This window comes from Panthera leo, chromosome A2 (genome assembly GCF_018350215.1).
Source record: "Panthera leo isolate Ple1 chromosome A2, P.leo_Ple1_pat1.1, whole genome shotgun sequence".
NCBI lineage: Eukaryota > Metazoa > Chordata > Mammalia > Carnivora > Felidae > Panthera > Panthera leo.
This window is the reverse complement of record NC_056680.1, coordinates 19,775,484-19,802,215: the sequence shown is the minus strand read 5'-3', so window position 1 is coordinate 19,802,215 and position 26,732 is coordinate 19,775,484. Positions and strand designations below refer to the sequence as shown.

The window sequence follows — 26,732 nt, the reverse complement described above, 5'->3', positions numbered from 1 at the left end:
GGTCTATCCATCAGGAAGAGCTAACAGTTATAAATGTCTATGCGCCGAATACGGGAGCCCCCAAATATATAAAACAATTACTCATAAACATAAGCAACCTTATTGATAAGAATGTGGTAATTGCAGGGGACTTTAACACTCCACTTACAGAAATGGATAGATCATCTAGACACATGGTCAATAAAGAAACAAGGGCCCTGAATGATACATTGGATCAGATGGACTTGACAGATATATTTAGAACTCTGCATCCCAGAGCAACAGAATATACTTTCTTCTCGAGTGCACATGGAACATTCTCCAAGATAGATCATATACTGGGTCACAAAACAGCCCTTCATAAGTATACAAGAATTGAAATTATACCATGCATACTTTCAGACCAGAATGCTATGAAGCTTGAAATCAACCACAGGAAAAAGTCTGGAAAACCTCCAAAAGCATGGAGGTTAAAGAACACCCTACTAAAGAATGAGTGGGTCAACCAGGCAATTATAGAAGAAATCAAAAAATATATGGAAACAAACGAAAATGAAAATACAACAATCCAAATGCTTTGGGATGCAGCGAAGGCAGTCCTGAGAGGAAAATACATTGCAATCCAGGCCTATCTCAAGAAACAAGAAAAATCCCAAATACAAAATCTAACAGCATACCTAAAGGAAATAGAAGCAGAACAGCAAAGGCAGCCTAAACCCAGCAGAAGAAGAGAAATAATAAAGATCAGAGCAGAAATAAACAATATAGAATCTAAAAAAACTGTAGAGCAGATCAACGAAACCAAGAGTTGGTTTTTTGAAAAAATAAACAAAATTGACAAACCTCTAGCCAGGCTTCTCAAAAAGAAAAGGGAGATGACCCAAATAGACAAAATCATGAATGAAAATGGAATTATTACAACCAATCCCTCAGAGATACAAACAATTATCAGGGAATACTATGAAAAATTATATGCCAACAAATTGGACAACCTGGAAGAAATGGACAAATTCCTAAACACCCACACTCTTCCAAAACTCAATCAGGAGGAAATAGAAAGCTTGAACAGACCCATAACCAGTGAAGAAATTGAATTGGTTATCAAAAATCTCCCAACAAATAAGAGTCCAGGACCAGATGGCTTCCCAGGGCAGTTCTACCAGACGTTTAAAGCAGAGATAATACCTACCCTTCTCAAGCTATTCCAAGAAATAGAAAGGGAAGGAAAACTTCAGACTCATTCTATGAAGCCAGTATTACTTTGATTCCTAAACCAGACAGAGACCCAGTAAAAAAAGAGAACTACAGGCCAATATCCCTGATGAATATGGATGCAAAAATTCTCAATAAGATACTAGCAAATCGAATTCAACAGCATATAAAAAGAATTATTCACCATGATCAAGTGGGATTCATTCCTGGGATGCAGGGCTGGTTCAACATTCGCAAATCAATCAATGTGATACATCACATTAATAAAAGAAAAGAGAAGAACCATATGATCCTGTCAATCGATGCAGAAAAGGCCTTTGACAAAATCCAGTACCCTTTCTTAATAAAAACCCTTGAGAAAGTCGGGATAGAAGGAACATACTTAAACATCATAAAAGCCATTTATGAAAAGCCCACAGCTAACATCATCCTCAATGGGGAAAAACTGAGAGCTTTTTCCCTGAGATTAGGAACACGACAGGGATGCCCACTCTCACCGCTGTTGTTTAACATAGTGTTGGAAGCTCTAGCATCAGCAATCAGACAACAAAAGGAAATCAAAGGCATCAAAATTGGCAAAGATGAAGTCAAGCTTTCACTTTTTGCAGATGACATGATACTATACATGGAAAATCCGATAGACTCCACCAAAAGTCTGCTAGAACTGATACATGAATTCAGCAAAGTTGCAGGATACAAAATCAATGTACAGAAGTCAGTTGCATTCTTATACACTAACAATGAAGCAACAGAAAGACAAATAAAGAAACTGATCCCATTCACAATTGCACCAAGAAGCATAAAATACCTAGGAATAAACCTAACCAAAGATGTAACAGATCTGTATGCTGAAAACTATAGAAAGCTTATGAAGGTAATTGAAGAAGATTTAAAGAAATGGAAAGATATTCCCTGATCATGGATTGGAAGAATAAATATTGTCAAAATGTCAATACTACCCAAAGCTATCTACACATTCAATGCAATCCCAATCAAAATTGCACCAGCATTCTTCTCGAAACTAGAACAAGCAATCCTAAAATTCATATGGAACCACAAAAGGCCCCGAATAGCTAAAGTAATTTTGAACAAGAAGACCAAAGCAGGAGGCATCACAATCCCAGACTTTAGCCTCTACTACAAAGCTGTAATCATCAAGACAGCATGGTATTGGCACAAAAACAGACACACAGACCAATGGAATAGAATAGAAACCCCAGAACTAGACCCACAAACGCATGGCCAACTAATCTTTGACAAAGCAGGAAAGAACATCCAATGGAAAAAAGACAGTCTCTTTAACAACTGGTGCTGGGAGAACTGGACAGCAACATGCAGAAGGTTGAAACTAGACCACTTTCTCACACCATTCACAAAAATAAACTCAAAATGGATAAAGGACCTGAATGTGAGACAGGAAACCATCAAAACCTTAGAGGAGAAAGCAGGAAAAGACCTCTCTGACCTCAGCCGTAGCAATCTCTTACTCGGCACATCCCCAAAGGCAAGGGAATTAAAAGCAAAAATGAATTACTGGGACCTTATGAAGATAAAAAGCATCTGCACAGCAAAGGAAACAACCAACAAAACTAAAAGGCAACCAACGGAATGGGAAAAGATATTTGCAAATGACATAATGGACAAAGGGCTAGTATCCAAAATCTGTGAAGAGCTCACCAAACTCCACACCCGAAAAACAAATAACCCAGTGAAGAAATGGGCAGAAAACATGAATAGACACTTCTCTAAAGAAGACATCCAGATGGCCAACAGGCACATGAAAAGATGCTCAACGTCGCTCCTTATCAGGGAAATACAAGTCAAAACCACACTCAGGTATCACCTCACGCCAGTCAGAGTGGCCAAAATGAACAAATCAGGAGACTATAGATGCTGGAGAGGATGTGGAAAAACGGGAACCCTCTTGCACTGTTGGTGGGAATGCAAATTGGTGCAGCCGCTCTGGAAAACAGTGTGGAGGTTCCTCAGAAAATTAAAAATAGACCTACCCTATGACCCAGCAGTAGCACTGCTAGGAATTTACCCAAGGGATACAGGAGTACTGATGCATAGGGGCACTTGTACCCCAATGTTTATAGCAGCACTCTCAACAATAGCCAAATTATGGAAAGAGTCTAAATGCCCATCAACTGATGAATGGATAAAGAAACTGTGGTTTATATACACAATGGAGTACTACATGGCAATGAGAAAGAACGAAATATGGCCCTTTGTAGCAACGTGGATGGAACTGGAGAGTGTGATGCTAAGTGAATTAAGCCATACAGAGAAAGACAGATACCATATGTTTTCACTCTTATGTGGATCCTGAGAAACTTAACAGAAACCCATGGGGGAGGGGAAGGAAAAAAAAAAAAAGAGGTTAGAGTGGGAGAGAGCCAAAGCATAAGAGACTCTGAAAAACTGAGAACAAACTGAGGGTTGATGGGGGGTGGGAGGGAGGGGAGGGTGGGTGATGGGTATTGAGGAGGGCACCTTTTGGGATGATCACTGGGTGTTTCATGGAAACCAATTTGACAATAAATTTCATATATTGAAAAAAAATATATATATATATTAACAAATAAGTATGGTGGTGCTGTGGACAGTAACTCAGGGTAGGAAGGTAGTAGATTCAGGGAATTGTATTTGGGGAGAAATGTGAAGGTTCTGGGGTGACAGGGGGGATGGAATAGGGGGAGTGATGTCACTGATATTTGGGAGACAGAAGTTGATAAGATATAGTGGTTAAATGAGAAAGGAAGCAGATATAGAGAGAGGAGCCTAAAAGGATCCCAAAGTTTCTGACATGGATCTCTGAGCAAATGATAATGTCTTTAACTTGATTCAAGGAACACAGGAAGAAGTGTATGTGTGAGGAAAGAAAATGAATTCAGTTTAGATACGCTGAGGTAGAAATGTCTGAGGAACATATAAGGGCAGATGTCTGGTAGGAAAAAGGAAATGAGGCTCTGAAGCTCAGGGGAGAGATCTTAATCAGAGATTTAGATTTCAAGGCTAAATATTTACAATTTTATTCAGAATGATAAAATGTCACAAAAACAGTCAGAGCTGCTAATGTCCTACCAGCTGCTGCTTCTTCCCTCCTGCACTGTTTAACACTCATCAGCCAACATCTTTCAGGATATGCTATGTGGGTTTGCAGTCTGCCATGCACTGGAGTCTCCCGAGATATGTCTGTCAGATCAGCAATGAGACTTACAGTGCAAGAACAGCTGGTCCTCTCTGGAGCCTGTTCCCCCGGCTCAAACCTGTCCTCAGCACAGAGGTGAGAGTGTCCTGGCGATACTGAACACTAGACTAGCACTGTTTGATTGATCAGACTGACTGCTTTGTATCAACACTCTGTGCCCCTGATCTAACACATTCCTAACTTTTCATGATCTCTGATAACTAATTCAAGGAAGTAATATATGACCAGTTTAATACCTAATTATTATGAAAGTACACATAGCTGGCATCATCAGCTCAGTGAACTAAAAAATTTTTTTAATATTAAATTTATTGTCAAATTGGTTTCCATACACTTCCATACAACACACAGTGCTCATCCCAACAGGTGCCCTCCTCAATGCCCATCACCCACTTTCCCCTTCCCTCCCATCCCCCATTAACCCTCAGTCTATTCTCAGTTTCTAAGAATCTTTTATGGTTTGGCTCCCTCCCTAATTTTTTTTTCCCTTCCCCTCCCCCATGGTCTTCTGTTAAGTTTCTCAGGATCCACATAAGAGTGAAAACATATGGTATCTGTCTTTCTCTGTAAGACTTGTTTCACTTAGCATAACACTCTCCAGTTCCATCCACGTTGTGACAAAAGGCCAGATTTTATTCTTTCTCATTGCCAAGTAGTATTCCATTGTATATATAAACCACAATTTCTTTATCCATTCACATTTTTTTTTATCCATTCATCATTTGATGGACATTTAGGCTCTTTCCATAATTTGGCTATTGTTCAAAGTGCTGCTATAAACATTGGGGTACAAGTGCCCCTATGCATCAGCACTCCTGTATCCTTTGGGTAAATTCCTAGCAGTGCTATTGCTGGGTCATAGGGTAGTTCTATTTTTAATTTTTTGAGGAACTTCCACACTGTGTTGGGACTGAACTAAAATTTTTGAAGGCTTATACAACTACACAGATCCTAATGGAGAGAAGAAAGAACGTTTAACAATTAAATCTAGATTTAAATTCTGCTTACTAGTTTACTCTTAAAACTAAAGAAAGGAAGTAGTATTTTCAACTAAGGACCTTACAGTTTTATTATGTGAATGGGAAGGTGGTATAGTTCTCTAATTCAGTCTAGGGATTTTTAAAAGACCAAAACATTTCCAGCAGCTCTACAAAAAAGAACATTTTTTTCACTTTTCTTCTTTTAAAATATTTTATTGTTTCTTGAGGCTCAATTACAAATAATAAGCCCAAAGAAAAAACAACTGATGCATTAATAACCTCACGTGGACCAGAGCTGGGGTGTCTCTGCTGGGCTTAGATCTTCTCTGTGCAGTAAGCCCGAGAAAGCATGTACTGAGCACAGACACTGTGTGTGGTGCTGTCATCAAGGAAAGAGAAGACACAATCCCTGGCACTCAAGGATGATTAAGTAGGGTGCTCTGGTTTTTAAACTGCAGCTCATGGACTTTCAGTGGTCACACAGAATACTGGGTGGGGTAAGGGGCATAGTGAGATTCCTATTATTTCCCCTTTCCCTTCAACAGTGAAGTAGTTCTATTTTACCTGTTTTATTTATTGAACTTTCTCATAAAATTTAGCTTAAAGAAAGGATTCTTGGGGCGCCTGGATGGCTCAGTCAGTTGAGCGGCCGACTTCGGCTCAGGTCATGATCTCGCGGTCCATGAGTTCGAGCCCCGCGTTGGGCTCTGTGCTGATAGCTCAGAGCCTGGAGCCTGTTTCGGATTCTGTGTCTCCCTCTCTCTGACCCTCCCCTGTTCATGCTCTGTCTCTCTCTGTCTCAAAAATAAATAAAACGTTTAAAAAAAAGAAAGAAAGAATTCTTCCATATACAAAAATAAGTAATAAGTTTACAAATCTCTGACCTAGGAGGAAAACAGGAGCAGCCAGAATCTGCATCTCCATAGCCCTGGCCTACAGTCTTACCTGTGCACAGCAGCTGTAGCTGTCATCCCTGCCACAACTACCTTTAGCCACAGCTTTCCTAGACACACATGCTGGGAGCTACTGGTGACAAGGAAATTCCACATGCCCCCATCACTAAATGTATCATTTTATCCCTATGCCAAAGTGAAGCAAGGTGTTTTAATTTGCGGGGCAAGGCCTGTCAAGAACAGAGGTACTGGGAAGCATGCAAACTAACTGCTTTCCTTTTGTACTGTTATAACTTCCATTTTTAATTTTCTTGTATATAACATGCAATTGGAAAAATGAAACCATGATTTCAGTTTTTAAGTAAAAAATAAAAAAAATAAAAAACCCTTAAAGCACTTTGAATACAGGAAGTTTCCAAGCAATATAAAAGCACCCCCAAATTTACTTTCTCCCCACCCCACCTAGAAGATGACCACAGAGAAATGTCTGGATGCCCTAAAAGTCTAAGTTGGCTATAAAGATCATCTCACCCATCAGAGCTGTGCTGGCCTGTAGAGAAACAGAAGCCTGGAATGTCTCCTTGACTCCTCCCCACCTTTCATGATGAAAGCACTGCTGCACTTGCTCATGCTTAAAGGCTTCACTGCTCTCCCCAAATACATGGTCTGCTGCATATCAGACCTGTTCTGTGGCCTCTCTTCCAATCCAAGGAAAAGAGGAACAATGGAGTCAGACCAACCTTCCCTTCAGTCCGGAAGATGCTCTCTCCCCTTTGCAGGGCTGGAATGACATTGAGGGCTTGGCTGCTCTTAGACAGGACACCATTAGCCTACTACACTGTGAACCCTCTCTCCCACGTGCAGCAAGGCAGGGCCCAGGGTACTGTATTCTGGAGCTGGACCTCTCTGCTGAACTTGCTTTGTTCTATGTTTCTCCTATGCGTTTTCTCTGGCACTGAGGAGTTGCATCCTCTTCTCTCTCTGAGGTGGTAACAGCCAAGACTGGGGTTGAACTTCCATGTGGAAATAGGCACAGGATAAAAAAGAGGCCACACGTGACTTCAAGGTAAACTGGGATTTGAGGCAAAACTCCCTGCTAAGTAAGAAGAGGTCACCTAATCTTGTTTTTCTTTCTCTGTCATCTATCTTCTCTGAAGGCCAGAGATGCTTATGACCCAAGCAATACCATCCTTATACAATCTCAACCTCATCACAACCTCTAGTAACTTTTACCTGATCTGCTTGCCTTCTCTCATATCATATAAGGAAAAGAAGACATCAGTATCTTCTCCAATGGTATTGTAGGTGAAACTCTTCAGACTGAGGAAGAAGTGATGTGGCACTGGCATCCGACAGGTTTCTCCATGACGTGGGCGCATCGTATCTACCTAATGAGGAAGGCAAAAAACAGTGATTCCAATTTTAGTTATTCATGCATTGGTCATAAATAAAATGAAAACTAAATGACTGGCTTTCCTCATACTACCAAAGGGGATCATTTAAGACAGAGAAAAGGTGTTTTCTCTGCTAGTAAGGGAGTACTGTGTCAATATACTTGGTTTGAAGTGGGCAAATATGCAGCTGGGAGAAGTAAACTGAGTGGAGGAGATATAGGAACAGTAATTCCAACTTATGAGTGAACTTAAAGTCTCCACAAGATCACAAATTTATAAATTCTCCACAAACTTCTAAATTCAAAGTTATTTTTTGGAGACACTGTCACCCTGATGCACTTGATTTACATTGTTAGATGGTAATAGCTACCATACTAAATGACACTTCTATTTTCTCCCAGATGGATTCATTTTAGTCTCCCGTCTACTTTATTTTAATTGTGCTTAAGTAAATTTGTTCCTTTGCTGCTGGCAGTGCCTGGAGACCAGGCAAATCTGCTTAGAGACCAGGGCCATTTAGATTGAAGGCACCACACAATCAAGACATCAGGGGTGGCTATCACTGGCTGGTGCATCCCCATGCTGTGATCTCTTAAAAGAAAGAGCTGAGGGAAATACTGGGAGGCCTAGTTAGACTGCTTACCTGGGATGTGCTTTGCTGTACGCTCTGCCGGCTAGATAAGTGCTATGGAAAGAAAAAAAGAAAAATTCACTCAACTGGGAAAGAAAGTAACTGTTATTCAGCAGCCTCTATATGTTAGGCATTCTGTAGTCTTTTACTTATATGTTCTCATTTAATTCTGATAAAAAGCTTGGTGTAAGAAAGTGATGTGCTGAAGATCATACAGCAAGAAGGTGGCAAAGTCTGGAATCAAACCCAAGACTCTTCAGCTCAGAGTACCAACCACCCAAGTGATGGGCTCTTGCTAGTAGATTTTTGCTTTGGTGCTGTTTGCCCCACACCCTCTACCACCTCCTGAGCTGCAAGATCCAGCTTATTCAGGCTTTCTACTCTGGAGGATGTGTAGTCTTTAACCTGAAGCACCCCTCACCCCCAACATGCTGTTCCTTTGCTGCTGGCTGATGTTAGAAGAAGCAGATTCCAATCCCAGCTAAATGTAAAAGGGTTGTGAAATCAGATAAATTGCTTACTCTCTCCAAGAGACATTTTCCTCACCTGTAAAACTGAGATAAAAGCTTTTATTGTCTTTCTCTCAGTTACTGTGAGGCTCAAATTACCTAACAGGAAGCTGCATGGAACAGTAGTTAGGGACCTAAGTGCAGAAGTGAGACCACCTGGTTTTAAATCTTGACTCACATTTGTCTTTGCTCATATAAAAGTGAGGATAACATTTTGTGCTGAACTCAACCTCACAGGGTTTTGTGCAGATTAACCTGGTATGGTAACCTGGTATGTTCAGTCCCTGGTCTTGTTAAACGCAACAATGAGAGTTTCTATTTGCTCTCTTTGGGACCTAGAAGTGGGAGACAACACTCATTTGGTGAACTATTCTACACCACGTGGGTAGGAAGGATGGTTGCTGAGTAAACTGATTTCATTTTTTTAATTTAGGGTTAAATGTGTCCATTTGGAAAACTGAATACAATTAAATGTTAATTTAAATGTATCTTACTAGCCATATTTGCTAATTATTAAATATTCATGTGTATTATTAGCTATATTAGTAATTTATTATTGATTATTAATGTTCATTGATGGGACTATATGTTCCCATGATGCATATTAAATATAATAAAATAGGCCTCCAACAGCTGGGGAAATCATCACATAGAATGTATATGTATAAAAGAAAATGTATACAAAAAGGTTTCTAAAAAATTAGGCTTTCCGGATGCCTGAGTGGCTCAGTCCATTAAGCAACCAACTCTTGATTTCAGCTCAGGTCATGATCTCATGCTTAGTGAGACTGAGCCCCGCATTGGGCTCTGCACTGACAGTGCAGAGCCTGCTTGGGATTCTCTCTCTTCCTCTCTCTGCCCTTCACCTGCCTCACATGTGCACACATTTTGTGTTCTCTCTCTCCCAAAATAAATAAAACATTTTTAAAACTCAGGCTTTCAAAAAAAAGTTTTCTATGGTTTAATGACCCATATCCCACTGGGAAGGTTATTGGCCTAAAATGCTTTCCATTGTTCTATTTTACATTCAGGGACTACACTAAGTGATTCTTCTCAAGTGGAGTTACTGATTAAATCCTAAAAATGACTACCAATCCTCAACACAAATATTCAATTATAACTATATACAGGAGTTTATAGCTAATTTTGGTGAACTCCCTTTTGACAATAACAAATGTCATTCTAGATTTTAGAAGCACCAAATTTGAAGAGAATTTTCAAACCAGTCTAACAAATGTTGTGTGGGTAAGGCATCAAAACTGACATTCTGGAACCTCTTTCATGGAACCGTAGGGAAAAACCACTTCCCCTTTAGGTGGCATTCAGCTGGCCAGCTGATAATATCCCTCTTCAGAACCATCACCACCTGTATTAGGGCCATAATGTATTATTTCTGTGTGTTTGCTACCTAACTCTAGACTTTGCCCTCCCAGAGAGCAAAAAAACCCTATCTTAATCATTTTATATTTGAAGTACATAGGGAAATGTACATCAAAAATATAAATTAATTAAGAATTGTATGGACATTGCTAGTGGGGGTATATATAGTCATTTTGGAAAAAAATATGACCTAACGTATTAGCGCTGAAAATGTTATTACCTAACCATTCAGCAATTTGTTTCCTGGTTATAAACCTCATAGAATTGCTTGCTGTTAATGTTACCATCATATTTTATAATTAATAACATAAAATATTCAAAGACCTCTGTGAGTATATATAAAAATATTTGGGGGGCGCCTGGGTGGCGCAGTCGGTTAAGCGTCCGACTTCAGCCAGGTCACGATCTCACGGTCCGTGAGTTCGAGCCCCGCGTCAGGCTCTGGGCTGATGGCTCGGAGCCTGGAGCCTGTTTCCGATTCTGTGTCTCCCTCTCTCTCTGCCCCTCCCCCGTTCATGCTCTGTCTCTCTCTGTCCCAAAAATAAAATTAAAAAAAAAAAAAAAATATTTGGGTGGCCAGATGTCTATCTGGTGAGCCAAATACTAATACTTCTTTCTTTTAAATCTGTATTTCTGTTAATACTGGTAATCTACCTTTTCCTAGGAAAACTTTTTTATTTCATCCAAGTTTTCTCATTTATTACCAGATAATTCAAGAAAATATTCTCTTACAATTGCTTTTGTGTCCTTTGTGTTTGGAATAAATTTTCCTTTCTCATTAAAAAAATGTATGCACTACATTACTGTTCTGGCAAATTTCCCCCATACAGAAGGCGTTTTCAGCCCTTTGAAGTCTCTGGTTCATTTAGTCTACAAAAGTCTACCAATAGGGGAAAAAACCCTGCAACTTCAGACATTCTATTCAATTGAATAACACAATTAATTGCCTGCTATATATATTTGGAACTGTGTTAAGTATTGTGGGTCTTACAAGGAAATACAAGACCAATCTAGTCAGATCACTAATAAAACGATGCTTCATTGCTAGCAAATTTAATCAATTGATTTAAGTCCAGAAATGAAAGTACAAACATTGATCTAATAAAAACATTAATTAGCACTAGAAGATAACAGACTAATACAGTTCCCAACACATGCTAATGTGGAAAGATAACAACATAACAGGAGGTTATAATGTAAGTATTTTGTTAGATCTCCCCACAATTTAGAAGCTCTTATATAATCTTCAAGTGTCCATTCCCCAAAGAGGCATAGCTAATTAAAATTAACACAAATACTTTGTTGTTGCCCTTTGAAATGCTTTTTAGTTTGGGCGGCACCAGTTCTCTGTCGTTGAAAGTGCATTTGGACTTGTTATTATGCAGAAGCAAGAACTGAGGAGAATTAGGGGATTCTTCTGGTTCTTGTCATATAGAATAGAAAATCTGTGCATATAAAGAGATTTTTACCAATTACTACCACTAAACACTTGCACAGGGGATTGATCTTTTTAATGAAAAACAAAATTTCTAAATGTAAACTTAAGGTATAATCCTATTCATAAAGGTTTTCTTGTAAAATGAGTGACAAAGAATATTATATTCAGAAAGTTTCACATGGAGCCTTTGTAATTTCCAGTAATAGATTTAAATGTTAATAGAAAAAGGTTTTAAAAGGTTATTCCTTTGAAACTTCTTGATAAATTTAACATTTAATCAAAACACTTGCTGTGCATTTACTATATGCAATTTAACATAAAAATAAGTTGTTTTCAATGAATTTATGGACTTTCAAAATCGTTTTTTTCTTCTGAATATCTAGTTCTTTTATCTAAAGGCAAATACATGGGATAAAAGACAGCATAAAATGAAAAAAAGAGACTTGAATCTTTGGTCTTTTTGAGAAGTCAACATTTTAAAATTAACATTTAAATGTATTAAAAGTAATATAAGCACATAGTTTTAAAAGTTAAATAGCCTTAAAAGTCTTGCAATAGAGTAAACTGAGGGTTGATGGGGGGTGGGAGGGAGGGGAGGGTGGGTGACGGTTATTGAGGAGGGCACCTGTTGGGATGAGCACTGGGTGCTGTATGGAAACCAATTTGACAATAAATTTCATATTAAAAAAATAAACTGCTGAAAGACTACCAGTTGGGGGGGGGGATGGGCCAGAGACACACTGATAATTCAGAAAAAAAAATGCAATTCAATCAGTAGACTTGTAACACTATGTTCAACCTCCCTAGTAATCAAATGAAAATTAAAACAATAAGAAACAATCATGCCTATTAAGTTGGCAAACATAAAAAAAAAGTCTTGCAATAAAATTATCAGTCCTCTGTTCATCCTGTACTATTTCCTAAGATAAGTACTTTTAACTCTTTATTATGTTTTTTTCTAAAATTTATCAAGTATTTCTAAATGTCACATTTATAAAGCTCTCTTTTTGTGAAGTTTTAGATTTATTTATTAGCTTCTTATAATGGTAGTGAGGATTTTCACATTTGTTTATATTCACTTCCCTTCATCTATCTTCCTAATATCTCCCAATTTTTGGTTAAAACTTGTTAGTGACTGTAACTTTTAAATATTGTTCACTGGTGAGCCAAACAGTGTATTTCAATTACATTTCCTTTCTTCTACATGTTGCTTTTGTTTTAGAAGTCTTAGTTTTTGGGGCGCCTGGGTGGCTCAGTCAGTGAACATCTGACTTAAGCTCAGGTTATGATCTCATGGTCTGTGGGTTCGAACCCCAAGTCGGGCTTTGTGCTGACAGCTTAGAGCCTGGAGCCAGCTTCAGATTCTGTGTCTCCCTTGCTCTCTGCCCCTCCCCTGCTCATGCTCTCTCTCTCAAAAATAAATAACATTGAAAATAATAAAAAATTCTTAAAAAGGCAATCTTAGTTTTATTTAAGTTACAGGGCCTTTTCCTATGTTCTTCTACAGCTTTATAAAATACCTTTCAAAAACATCCTCCATATGGTACAATATTCTTTTTCTTTCAAGTTTATATTTAAATTCTAGTTAGTTAAAATATAGTGCAGTATTGGTTTCAGGAGCAGAATTCAGTGATTCGTCACTTACATACAACACTGAGTGATCATCACAACAAGTGTCCTCCTTAATACCCATCACTCATCTAGCTCATCTCCCATCCACCTCTCTCCATCAACCCATAGTTTGTTCTCTATTGTTAAGAGTCTCTTGTAGTTTGTTTCCCTCTCTTCCCTCCCCCAATTTCCCATGTTCATCTGTTTTGTTTCTTAAACTCCACATGCGTGAAATCATATGGTATTTGTTTTTCTCTGACTTACTGTATTAGAGCATAATACATTCTAGCTCCATCCATGTCACTGCAAATGGCAAAATGTCATTTTTTGAAGTTGAGTAATATTCCATTGTATGCATATGTGTGTGAATGCATGTGTGTATATATATACACACACATCTTCTTTTTTATTATTTTAAAACTAAATATAATTTATTGTCAATTGGTTTCCATACAACACCCAGCGCTCATCTCAACAGGTACCTTCCTCAATGCCCATCACCCACTTTCCCTTCTCCCCCACCTCCCATCAACCCTCAGTTTGTTCTCAGTTTTTAAGAGTCTCTTATGGTTTGTCTCCCTCTTCTCTGTAACTTTTTATTTTCCCCTTCCCCTCCCCCATGGTCTTCTTTTAAGTTTCTCAGGATCCGCATACGAATGAAAACATATGGTATCTTTCTCTGCCTGACTTATTTCACTTAGCATAATACCCTCCAGTTCTATCCACATTGCTGCAAATGGCCAGATTTCATTCTTTCTCATTGTCAAGCAGTATTCCATTGTATATATAAACCACATATTTATCCATTCATCAGTTGATGGACATTTAGGCTCTTTCCATAATTTGGCTATGTTGAAAGTGGTGCTATAAACATGGGGGTAGATGTGCCCCTATACATCAGCACTCCTGTATCCCTTGGGTAAATTCCTAGCAGTGCTATTGCTAGGTCATAGGGTAGTTCTATTTTTAATTTTTTGAGGAACCTTCACACTGTTTTCCAGAGCAACTGCACCAGTTTGCATTCTCACCAACAGTGCAAGAGGGTTCCTGTTTCTCCACATCCTCGCCAGCATTTATAGTTTGCTGATTTGTTCATTTTAGCTACTCTGACCGGCATGAGGTGGTATCTGAGTGTGGTTTTGATTTGTATTTCCCTGAGGAGGAGCGACGTTGAGCATCTTTTCATGTGACTGTTGGCCATGTCTATTCATGTCTTCTGCCCATTTCTTCACTGGATTATTTGTTTTTCGGGTGTGGAGTTTGGTGAGTTCTTTATAGATTTTGGATACAGCCCTTTGTCTGATATGTCATTTGCAAATATCTTTTCCCATTCCGTCGGTTGCCTTTTAGTTTTGTTGATTGTTTCCTTTGCAGTGCAGAAGCTGTTTATTTCCATGAGGTCCCAAAAGTTCATTTTTGCTTTTAATTCCCTTGACTTTGGAGATATGCCGAGTAAGAAATTGCTGCGGCTGAGGTCAGAAAAGTTTTTTCCTGCTTTCTCCTCTAGGGTTTTGATGGTCTCCTGTCTCAAATTCAGGTCCCTCATCCATTTTGAGTTTATTTTTGTGTATGGTTTAAGAAAGTGGTCTAGTTTCATTCTTCTGCATGTTGCTGTCCAGCTTTCCCAGCACCATTTGTTAAAGAGACTGTCTTTTTTCCATTGGATATTCTTTCCTGCTTTGTCAAAGATTAGTTGGCCATACATTTGTGGGTTTAATTCTGGGGTCTCTATTCTATTCCATTGGTCTGTGTGTCTGTTTTTGTGCCAATATCATACTGTCCTGATGATTACAGCTTTGTAGTTGAGGCTAAAGTCTGGGATTTTGATGCCTTCCGCTTTGGTTTTCTTCTTCAATATTACTTTGGCTATTAGGGGTCTTTTGTGGTTCCATACAAATTTTAGGATTGCTTGTTCTAGCTTTGAGAAGAATGCTGGTGTAATTTTGATTGGGATTGCATTGAATGTGTAGATAGCTTTGGGTAGTATTGATATTTTAACAATATTTATTCTTCCAATCCATAAGCAGGGAAAGTTTTTTCATTTCTTTGTATCTTCTTCCATTCCTTCATGAGCTTTCGGTAGTTTTCAGCATACAGATCTTTTACATCTTTGGTTAGGTTTATTCCTAGGTATTTTATGCTTCTTGGTGCAATTGTGAATGGGCTCAGTTTCTTTATTTCTCTTCCTGTTTCTTCATTATTATACCACATCTTCTTTATCATTCATCAGTTGATGGATATTTGGGCTCTCTTGATAGTGAGAGAGTTTGGTGGTATCTCACTGTGTGTTTTTTTAAATTTAAATTCAAGTTAGTTAATATACAGTATAGTCTCAGCTTCAAGAGTAGAACCCAGTGATTCATCTCTTATATATGACACCCAACGTTTGTCCCAAAAAATGCCCTCCTTAAGGCCCATCACCCATTTAACCCATCCCCCACCCACCTCCCCTCTAGCAACCCTCAGTTTGTTCTCTGTCTTTAAGAGTCTCTTATAGTTTACCTCCTTCTGTTTTTATCTTATTTTTCCTTCCCTTCCCCTGTGTTCTGTTGTGTTTCTCAAATTCCACATATGAATGAAACCATTTAATAACTTTCTCTGACTTATTTCGCTTAACCTAATACCCTCTAGTTGTTGCAAATGACAAGATTTCATTATTTTTCATCACAAGTAGTATTCAATATATGCCACATCTTTTCATCCATTCATCAGTCAATGGACACTCCATATGGGCTCTTTCCATAACTTGGCTATTGTTGATAGCACTGCCATAAAGATTGGGGTGCATGTGCCCCTTCAAAACAGTACACCTATATCCTTTGGATAAATACCCAGTAGTGCAAATGCTGGATCACAGGATAGTTCTATTTTTAATTTTTTGAGAGACCTCCATACTGTTTTCCAGAGTGGCCGCACCAGTTTGCATTCCCACCAACAGTGCAAAAGGGTTCCCCTCTCTCTACAACATCACCAACACCTGTTGTTTCCTGTGCTGCTTATTTTAGCTGTTTTTACAGGTGTGAGGTGGTATTTCATTGTGGTTTTGACTTGTATTTCCCTGTTGATGAGTGATGTTGAGCATCTTTTCATGTGTCTGTTAGCCATATGGATATCTTCTTTGGAAAAGTGTCTATTCATGTCTTCTGTCCATTTCTTCACTGGATTATTTGTATTTTGGGAGTTGAGTTTGCTAAGTTCTTTATAGATTTTGGATTCTAACCCTCTACCAGATATGTCATTTGCAAATACCTTCTACCATTATGTAGGCTGCATTTTAGTTTTGTTTATTGTTTCCTTTACTGGCAGAAGCTTTTTATCATAAGTCTCAATTGTTTATGTTTGCTTTTGTTTCCCTGGCCTTTGGCAAAGTGTCTAGTAAGAAGTTGCTCTGGCTGAGGTCAAATAGGTTGCTGACTTTTTTCTCCTCTAGGGTTTTGATGGTTTCCTATCTCACATTTAGGTCTTTCATCTATTTTGAACTTATTTTTGTGTATGGTCTAAGCTAGTGGTCTAGCATCATTCTTCTGAATGTTGCTGTCCAGTTTTCCCAACTGTTGAAGAGACTGTCTTTCTTCCATTGGATATTCTTTCGTGTTTTGTTGAAGATTAGTTGACTATATAGTTGTGGGTCCATTTTTGGGTATTCTATTCTGTTCCATTGACTGTGTTTGTGCCAGTCCCATACTATCTTGATGACTACAGCTTTATAATATAGTTTCAAATCCAGAATCATGGTATCTCCAGCTTTGTTTTTCTTTTTCAGGATTGCTTTGACTATTCGGGGTCTTTTGTGGTTCCATACAGATCTTAGGATTGTTTTCTCTAGCTCTCTGAAAAGTGCTGATGGTATTTTGATAGGGATTGCATTAAATATGTAGACTGCTATGGATAAAACTACCAAATACTCTATGAAGTCATTTTTCTCCTAGAGACATTTCCTCCTGACTGCCCCTCTGCTTTCATCTAGACCAGTTACTGTCTAGGCCTATTGCACAACTGTCATCCTGGAATGTTCCTCTGATGGTAACCTGAGAATTCTCTGCACTTCTCCTTTCATTCCCTTTCCTGTATGGCACATAAAAGCTAATAGCATCTTTTCGTTTACTCCCTTATTTTAAAGAAATAATTTATTGTTTAGTAGTTTCCTAAAAAAGAGAGACTTTTTATTCATTTGTTTTTATACTTTGAGTGACCAAAATTTTCTTCAGGCAACTTTCCCATTTGATTGATAATATAGCAGAGTAAATGCAGAATTCTAAGACAAATTTTATTTTCCCTCAGAATTTTAAAGGCAGTGTTTCGTTATTTTCTAGTTTTCAGCGTTGCTATTAGGAAGACAAATGCTATTCTTAGGACAAATCCTTAGTAGGTGACCTATTTTTCTCACTGGAAGGTTTCAACTTTAGTGAGCTGAAATTTCACAATTAAGTGCTAAATACTTATTAGGACTTTTCAATCTGGAGACTCATATCTATGCTCTGGAAAAGGTTTTTTTTTTTTTTTTTTGCCAGCTTTACTGAGATATGATTAACATATTATATAAGTCTAAGGTGCACAACATGATGATTTGATACACATACAATATTGCAAAATAAGTACCACAATAAGGTTAGTTAACACGTCTTTCACCTAACATAATTACCTTTTTTTGGTTGTTGGTATGGTGAGAACATTTAAGATCTACTCTTTTAACAACCTTCAAGTACACAATACACTATAGTGAACGACTGTCACCATGTGTTACATTAGATACCCAGAATTTAATCCTCTTATAACTGAAAGTTTGTACCCTTTGACTAATATCTCATTTCCCCTACTCCCCACTCCTGGCAACCAACAATCTACTCTTTGTTTCTATTATTTCAGCTTTTTAAAATTCCACATATAAATGAGATCATAAAGTATTATTTGTCATTCTCTGATTTATTTCACTTAGTATAATGCTCTCAGGGTTCATCAATTTTGCTATAAATGGTAGGATTTCCTTCTTTATTATGGGTGATTAATATTTTATTGTATATATACTGTATTTTATTTCTCCATTCATCCATCAATGGACACTTAAGTGTTTCTATGTCTTGGCTACTGTGAATAGTGCTTCAATGAACAAGGAAGTACAGCTATCCTCTGAGATCTGAATTCCAATTTCTTTGGATATATACCCAAAAGTGGAATTGCTGGATCATACAGTTCTATTTTCTATTTTTTGAGGAATCTCCATTCTGCTTTTCACAGTGACTATACAAATTTATATTTCCAACAATGGTGCACGAGAGTTCTCTTTGCTACATATCCTTGCCACTATTTATCTCATCTTTTAAAAAATTCTTTTTCTCTTTTATTTTTTATTATTAAAATATAATCAACATACAGTGTTATATTAGTTTCAGGTGTACAACATTGATTCAAGAATATGATACATTACTCAATGCTCACTACAGTTAAGTGTAGTCACCATCTGTCACCATTCAATGTCATTATGTTATTACTGACTATATTCCCTAGGCTTTACTTTCAACTCGGTGAATTATTTATTTTATAACTGGAAGTTAGTACCTCCTGTCTTTTTGATGACAGGCATTCTAACAGATGTGAGGTAATATTTCATTGTGGTTTTGATTTGCGCTTCCCTAACGGTTAATGATACTGAACACCTTTTCATGTATTTTTGTGTCTTCTATGGTAAAAAGTCAGATCCTCTGCCCATTTAAAAAATCAGACTGTTTTTTTTCTCTTGAGCTTTAGGAGTTCCTTACATAGTTTGGATATTAACCCTTTATGGTTTGTGAATATTTTCTCCTCTTCTGTAGGCTGACTTTTCATTTTGTTAATTGTTTCTTTTGCTGCACAGAAACTTTTATTTTAATGTTGTCCCACTTGTTAATTTTTGCTTTTGCTATTGTGCTTTTGGTGTCATATTCAAAAACCACTGGCAACAGCAATGTCAAGCAGCTTTGTTTTATGTTTTCTTCTAGGAGATTACAGTTTCAGGTCTAACATTTAAGTCCTAAGAGTTAATTTTTGTGAGCAGTGTAAGATAGAAGTACAATTTTCATTCTTCTGCATTTGAATATCCAGTTTTCCCAACATTTACTGAAGAGACTATCCTTCCCTCATTGAATATTATTGGCTCCCTTGCAAACATTAGTTGACCATATACGTGTGGGTTTATTTCTGGGGTCTCAATTCTGCTCCATTGGTCTGTTCATCAAGCCAGTACCATACTGTTTTGATTACTATAAATTTATAATGTAGTTTGAAATCAGAGGAGAGCCTGGGTGGCTCAGTTGGGTGAGCATCCAACTTTGGCTCAGGTCATGATCTCGCGGTTCGTGAGTTTGAGCCCTGCGTTGGGCTCTGCTGACAGCTCAGAGCCTGGAGCCTGCTTCAGATTCTGTGCCCCCCTCTCTCTCTGCCCCACCCTTGCTTGTGCTCTGTCTCTCTGTCTTTCAAAAATGAATAAACATTAAAAAATTAAAAAAAAAAAGAAATCAGGAAGTGTGATGCCTCCAGGGTCTATTGTGGTTCCATATGAAATTTAGAATCTCATTTCTAAAAAATCCCATTGGCATTTAAAAAATATTTACATTTATTTATTTAAATTCAAGTTAGTTACCATACAGTGTAGTACTGGTTTCAGGAGTAGAACCCAGTGATTCATCACTTACATAGAATACCCGGTGCTTTCCCAACAAGTGCCCTTAATGCCCATTTAGCCCATCCCCTACCCACTTCCCCTCCAGCAACCCTGTTTGTTCTCTGTAGTTAAGAGTCTTTTATGGTTTGCCTCCCTCTCTGTTTTTATCTCATTTTTCTTTCCTTTCTCCTATGTTCATCTATCTTGTTTCTTAAATACCACGAGTGAAGTCACGGTATCTGTCTTTCTCTGACTGGCTTGTTTTGCTTAGCATAATACATTCTAGTTCCATCCATGTTGTTGCAAATGGAGAGGTTTCATTCTTCTTCATCACCAAGCAGTATTCCCTTGTATATATGTACCACATCTTTTTATCCATTCATCAGTCGATGGATATTTGAGCTCTTTCCATAATTTGGCTATTGTTGACAGCACTGCTATAAACACTGGAGTGCATGTACCCCTTTGAATCTGTATTTTTGTATTCTTTGGGTAAATTCCTAATAGTGTAATTGCTGGATTATAGGGTAGTTCTATTTTTAGTTTCTTGAGGAACTTCCATATTGTTTTCCAGAGTGCCTGCACAAGTTTGCATTCCCACCACAAGTGCAAGAGGGTTCCCCTTTCTCTGCATCCTCACCAACACCTTTTGTTTCTTGTGTTGTTAATTTTAGCCATTTTGACAGGTGTGAGCTGGTATCTCATCATGCTTTTGATTTGTATTTCCCTGATGATGTGATGTTAAGTATCTTTTCATGTGTCTGTTAGCCATCTGATGTCTTCTTTGGAAAGTATCTATGCATGTCTTCTGCCGTTTCTTCACTGGATTATTATTATTTTTTTGGATGTTGAGTTGGATAAGTTCTTTACAGACTTTGGATACTAACCTTTTATCACATATGTTGTTTGCAAATATCTTCTCCCATTCTGCAGGCTGCCTTTTAGTTTTGTTGACTGTCTCCTTCACTGTGCAGAAGCTTTTTATCTTGATTAATAGTTTGGGGTGCCTGGGTGGCTCAGTCGATTAAGCATCCAACTTCAGCTCAGGTAATGATATCACAGTTCATGAGTTAGAGCTCTGTGTCAGGCTCTATACTGACAGCTCAGAGCCCAGAGCCTGCTTCGGATTCTATGTCTCCCTCTCTCTGCCCCTTCCCTGCTCATGCTCTGTCTCTCTCTCTCAAAAATTAATAAACGTTAAAAAAATTAAGAAATAATGAAATTAGTCAGAGAAAGACAAATATATGACTTCACTTATATGAGGACCTTAAGAGGCAAAACAGATTAATGTAAGGGAAGGGAAACAAAAATAATATAAAAACAAGGAGGGGGACAAAACAGAAGAGACTCATGAATATGGAGAACAAACTGAGGGTTACTGGAGGGGGTGTGGGAGAGGGGATGGGCTAAATGGGTAAGGGGCACTAAGAAATCTACTCCTGAAATCATTGTTGCACTATGTGCTAACTAATTTGGATGTAAATTTAAAAAAATAAAATTATATAACAAAATTTTAAAGTAATACATTTTAAGAAAAGACCCAATAGGTCATGTTTGCTTTTGTTTCCCTGGCCTTTCATGGGATGTTACTCTTAGTGAGAAGTTACTCCAGCCAAGGTTGAAGAGGTTGCTGCCTGTGTTATCTAGCATTTTGATGGTTTCCTGTCTCCTGTTTAGGTCCTTCGTTTTGAATTTATTTTTGTGTCTGTTGTAAGAAAGTGTTCCAGTTTCATTCTTCTGCATGTTTCTGTCCAGTTTTCCCAACACTATTTGTTGAAAAGACTGTCTTGTTTTTTTTCCATTGAATAGTCTTTCCTGCTTTGTTGAAGATTCATTGACCATATAGTTGTAGGAGTCCATTTTGATATTGAAGCTTTCTATTGATTCTTCAGTCTTTGTATCCTTCAGCTCCAAAATTTATTTCATTGTTTTTTATATTTTCTTTTTGTTGAACTTTTCATTTTGTTCTTGTATTATTTACCCAGTTTTGTTGAATTTTTTTTTTTTTTGTGAGAGCTACAAGCCCTCTGAGCATCTTAGAACAATTATTTTGAATTATCTGTCAGCAATTTGTATATCTCCATTTCTTTGGGGTCACTGAAAGTTTACTGTGTTCCTTTGCTCATGTCACATTTCCCTGATTCTTTGTGATTCCTGTACTCTTGAATAGTTATCTATGTATGTGAAGAGCAGTCACCATTTCAAGACTATACTGAATGAGTTCAGTGAGGAAAGATCTTCACTGATAGGTAGAGGCATGCTAGAGAATGCTATGACTCTGGGTCTAGTGGTGCAGGATGCCAAGTGTAGGGCATATGGCAATTCTGGGGCCAGGAGTGTGTGTCTCACTGGCTTAGGCCACATGGGTCAACAATAGCGACAACCATGGGATTTCGTAGAGAGGTGCAGAGGGTCTACAGTGTCTGCAATGGTTGGTGGGGTCCTCAGTGGCTCTTCTAAGTCCAGTGTCTAGGAACCTGGGCAGGCAGCAGTGGTGGTCAGAGCTAATAGTATGTATACCTTCAGCTTCAAGGTACCTGCAAAGTGTCAGGGGAAAGCTGCAAGACACACAGTTAATGGGACCAGCACAAGAGGCAGATGCCAACTGCACATGCACTAGCAACTGCAGGGGCTCTGGTTACTGGCATGGATTTGCATAGCTGTAGGAGGCATTGGAGACTGGGACAGAGACTGGCTTGGCAGTATGCAGGTGCATAGCTTCAGGGGTTAGCTTTAGGTGTGTCCAGCAATGAAGGCCACGGACAACTGTCAAGGGCAGATCTGGGCCCATAAGCAGCTGTGGGGGCCTTGGTTATTGGCATACACTCCTGTGTATACAGGAGTTCACCATGGGAGCATGCACGGCAATGAAGGTCAATGACAGAAGTCAGGCCAGCAGGTACGCAGCAGCAGGGGCTACATATGAACATATGCACAACCACAGAACTCAGCCATGGGAATCTAGGCTGGCATGTTACATGTGCACAGCCACAGAGGCTAGGCTAGCTGCTGCATATTTAATGCCCCAGAGAGGGGTGGGGAGGGAGCAGGAGGTGCTTAGGGGGCTGGCATCTGTGAATGCAAATACCTGCAGGGTGAAAAACTTGGGTGAGAAAATTTGCAGGGGTTCTGTAGCAGCTTTGCTGGCCACTGGTTTCTTCAAAGGTGAAAGATGCTGAGGTTCTCTGTGCAGCAGTCTCCTAGGGTCCATGATGAGGACCTCAGTGATGAAAGCTGAGGGGGTTTGCAGCATCTATAAGGGTTGTTCAAGTCCTCAGAAGTGAAGGCTGCTGGGATCCTATACCCAGCAGGCTAGTGGGAACCATGGTCACTCTCGCCGCATAGCAGATATGGGTAGCCCCTGTCCTTTTCCTTGTTCCTACCTATCTCTAGATGTCTCAGCTTTGCCAGTCTCTTGATGGGGTAAAATTGAAGAGGATCCTTTATACAGTGCCTGAAGGGCTGGGAAAGCTGGTCACCTATCTTCTTCTCCTTTTCCTGGAGAGGGGAATCCTTTTAGGCTAGGGAGTTCCTTCTTGTTGCTAAGTAGTGCCAGCCTGGGGCATGGAATGATGTAGCAAAATGAAAGTGTTCTTCCTATGCTTTTTGTCTGGTTATTCTGAGGTTTTTTTTCTCCACTGTGTGGCTGAAGCTTCTTAAGTGATGGTTTTCTTCTGAGCTCTCCCAGAGCTATCTTTCATTTGTGCCTGTCTAAATGTTGATCTTCATGGGAGGACAGGGGATGGAATCTTCTACTCCACCATCTTGGTGATATCACTACCCTGGAAAAGTTTTTAATATGATTTCTTCAGTAATTTTATTTATCTCTGTTCTTTCTTCTTTAACTCCATTATCTGGATATTGGACCTCTTGGATCAAACCTCTAACTTTCCTAACATTTCTCTCCTATTGCTAATTTTTTATTGGTGTCATCCTGTTTTCTAATATTTTTATCAAGTTTATCCCAGTTAACTCATTTGTAATTTTCTAGAACTCCTTCAATTGCTTCTTCAAGTTTATCCCAGTTAACTCATTTGTAATTTTCTAGAACTCCTTCAATTGCTTCTTAGATTGTTCCACTCTGTTTCTTGGCTGTCTCTGGATTTCTCTTTGCAGACAGCAACCACCATTTTCTTCTATTGACTTGTCTGTTTCTTCCAATTTCCTTTCACATGTATTTGTTCTGTCTCTGACTTTTATGTGCGAGGTTTCCTCCAATGTTTATTGATGTCTGGCTGTCCAGAAGTGCTGTGTAGGATCTGCTGAATACTGGGTTTCACTGTATGAAGGTTTGTGGAAGGTAATGGTAATCACATCCAACATCTTTAAATGGTAATACCACATAATATTCTGATGACTCTGAAGTTGTTATATCTGAGCTTCACTTCTGAACACCAGACTTTCAGCATCTCAGTTTGGCAGTCTAAAAGTCATCTCAAACTTGAAAAGAAAAACCAGACCAATGTATTGATTCCCACTGCTATACTCCGAAACCTGCTTCTCCCACAGTATTTCCTATTCCACTTTTACAAGGTCAAAGTTGGGAAGATCAAAACATAGGAGTCATTCTTCTCTGACCTTCCTCTTTTTTGTACACACATATACCAAATCAATCTATCACCAACTCTGAATGGATTTGTCTCCAACACACATTCAGAATCCAACAATTTCTTACTACTTTCATTGCTCCAACTCTGGCCCAAATACCAAAAATTAAAATATTTTGCTTGAATGACTGCTCCCTAATTCCATTCTTGCCCCACTCTGGTCCTTCTGCACACATCAGCTGGAGGGATCCTTTTAAAATGTAAGCCAGATTATGTGATTCCTCTGCTCAAACACCTTCATAGGCTTTCTGTCACACTTAGAATAAAATGCAAAATCCTCATCAAAAATAGCATCCTCTAAGCCACCATTCTAAGGAGAGGTCTTAGCCTCAAACTCTCAATCACCCTTCACTTTCCACATCTAATTGATCAAAATTCATCATTTTTATTTACTAACATCTACATTCTCTACTGCATTTCTTCTTCATTCTTATTGCTGTCTAGTCATTATTTATTGCCTGAATCACTTCTGTGGTCTCTTTCCTTCCTGATTCCAGTCTTCTGCATTTTACATTCTCTAAAGACAGAGTCAGCATTTGAAACCCATATCCAATCACGTTACTCCTATAGCTATACCAGACTACTGGACAAAGTGTAACATGGGGCTTATAAAACTCTTCATGATCTGACCCTTGCCTCCTTCTGTGACTTACCTCCCAATTATTAACACATACTTACATGCCAAAGTTACCAAAGTTACTGGAAGTTTTCACTGATTTTTCCCAGCCCCAGATAATCAGTCACTCCCTCTAGCAACATCTTAATAAATTTATGGCATACAGCACATATACGGCAATTGTTTGTGGTCTATTTGATCCCACTAGACTAGTTTCTCAACCTGGGGGCCATGTATGGACTTCATGGGAAAACATCAGAAGTAACTGTCAATTACTTAAAACTGAGGGTAAAACTTTGTATGCAAAACCATACTTGCATTGTCCTGGGAAGAAATTCTCTCCGATCTCCATGACCCAGAAAGGGTAAAGAACATCAATACTCCAGATGGTGATATTCTCGAGGGATGGGATAAGTCTTGTTCATCTTTAATCTCTAAATCTCATGCTTTACAGCATCATACTGAACAGAGCATAGTTAGGGCAACTATACACAAATGCTTTCCTACACTAGCAAATATACATTAGCAATTGATATGTTACTTGTGTATTACTTAGGAAAATTTCCAAAGGTCCTTGACCAGGCAACATACTTTGTACCCTCAAAGTTACCTAAAAAATTACATTTTCCTTAAATAGAAACTTGTAATTCTTTCAATAAACACTCAAATACATAACTCCACAAAGCAATATTTTACCCAGTCCCTTAGTTTAAGCTTAATAGTCACCTGAGGCTTCTGATCTTTATTTGTTTTACCTTAAAATTTTTTACCTTTAGTTACTTCTCATTCAGTCTGTAAAATGTAATCTTCATCATCAATTAACTCAATACATTTTAGTAACAGCCAATATACAGCTAAAGATGTATCACGTCTATCTCTTACTATACTTTAAATTATTGCCAGGTTCAATCACTACATTAACCAATAAACTGGATCTTTACAGCTTCAACTACCTTCCCTTCTTAAGAGGTGGTGAGAGACAGAATTTTGGATGCAGGCTGAAGGAGCTCCATTCACTAGCAAAACCAACAGATAAATGATCCCTGGATATTACAATACAGCCTTGCACAGTATTTCCATTTAGAAAGCAATGGTGATATGTAGTGTCAGAATAAGGAAGATCCCTTACATACACTGGGACAAAGACAAAGGAACAATTTTAGCAATACTGTTTCATAGTGTAATTAGGAATAACAAACAAAGAAGAAATAATGAAGTGTGTAGGAACAAGCTTACCCTGTGTTAGATTTCTTACCATTTTATAGAGATCTGAGACACTAATCTGGTCTGAATCCACTACTTCAAAGTCCTTTCGAGGCACCAAGTCCAGGCCCAAATGCCTAGTAAAGAGAAAGAACACACTCAGCATGCCATGTCCTTCAATTACTCATCTCCTTTTATGTGCCCAGAAGTTCTTATCTGCCATAACCTTGTGTACAGAGGTTGAGACATTACCCCAGCAGGGACATGCCTTTATACAGTAACAGCTAATTGTGCTCACCATTAGGTAAATAAATGAGGCTGGGGATTTTAAGACCGTGATAGTTTTAATCCCCAAGTAGTTCCCCCTTCTGATGGAAAAATGAATTTATTCAATACCATGTCTCTAACAGATTGTTTGAATTAAGAAT

At 38.5% G+C, this 26,732-nt stretch overlaps 1 protein-coding gene across 5 annotated transcripts in view; it reads right to left on the bottom strand.

The window, feature by feature from the left end:
• Window positions 1-26,732, bottom strand: part of DOCK3 (dedicator of cytokinesis 3) — a 595,846-nt gene that overhangs the window by 193,086 nt on the left and 376,028 nt on the right. For 4 of the 5 annotated variants that reach the window (XM_042929498.1, XM_042929501.1, XM_042929500.1 and 1 more), the window contains 3 exons: window positions 26,357-26,441; window positions 8,316-8,357; window positions 7,512-7,666 (listed from right to left, as the gene is read on the bottom strand). In XM_042929498.1, coding sequence (XP_042785432.1) covers window positions 7,512-7,666; window positions 8,316-8,357; window positions 26,357-26,441 — 282 coding nt within the window. Of the gene's footprint in view, window positions 1-7,511; window positions 7,667-8,315; window positions 8,358-26,356; window positions 26,442-26,732 lie in introns of those variants that run through there. The other variant, XM_042929502.1, reaches the window with a different exon arrangement.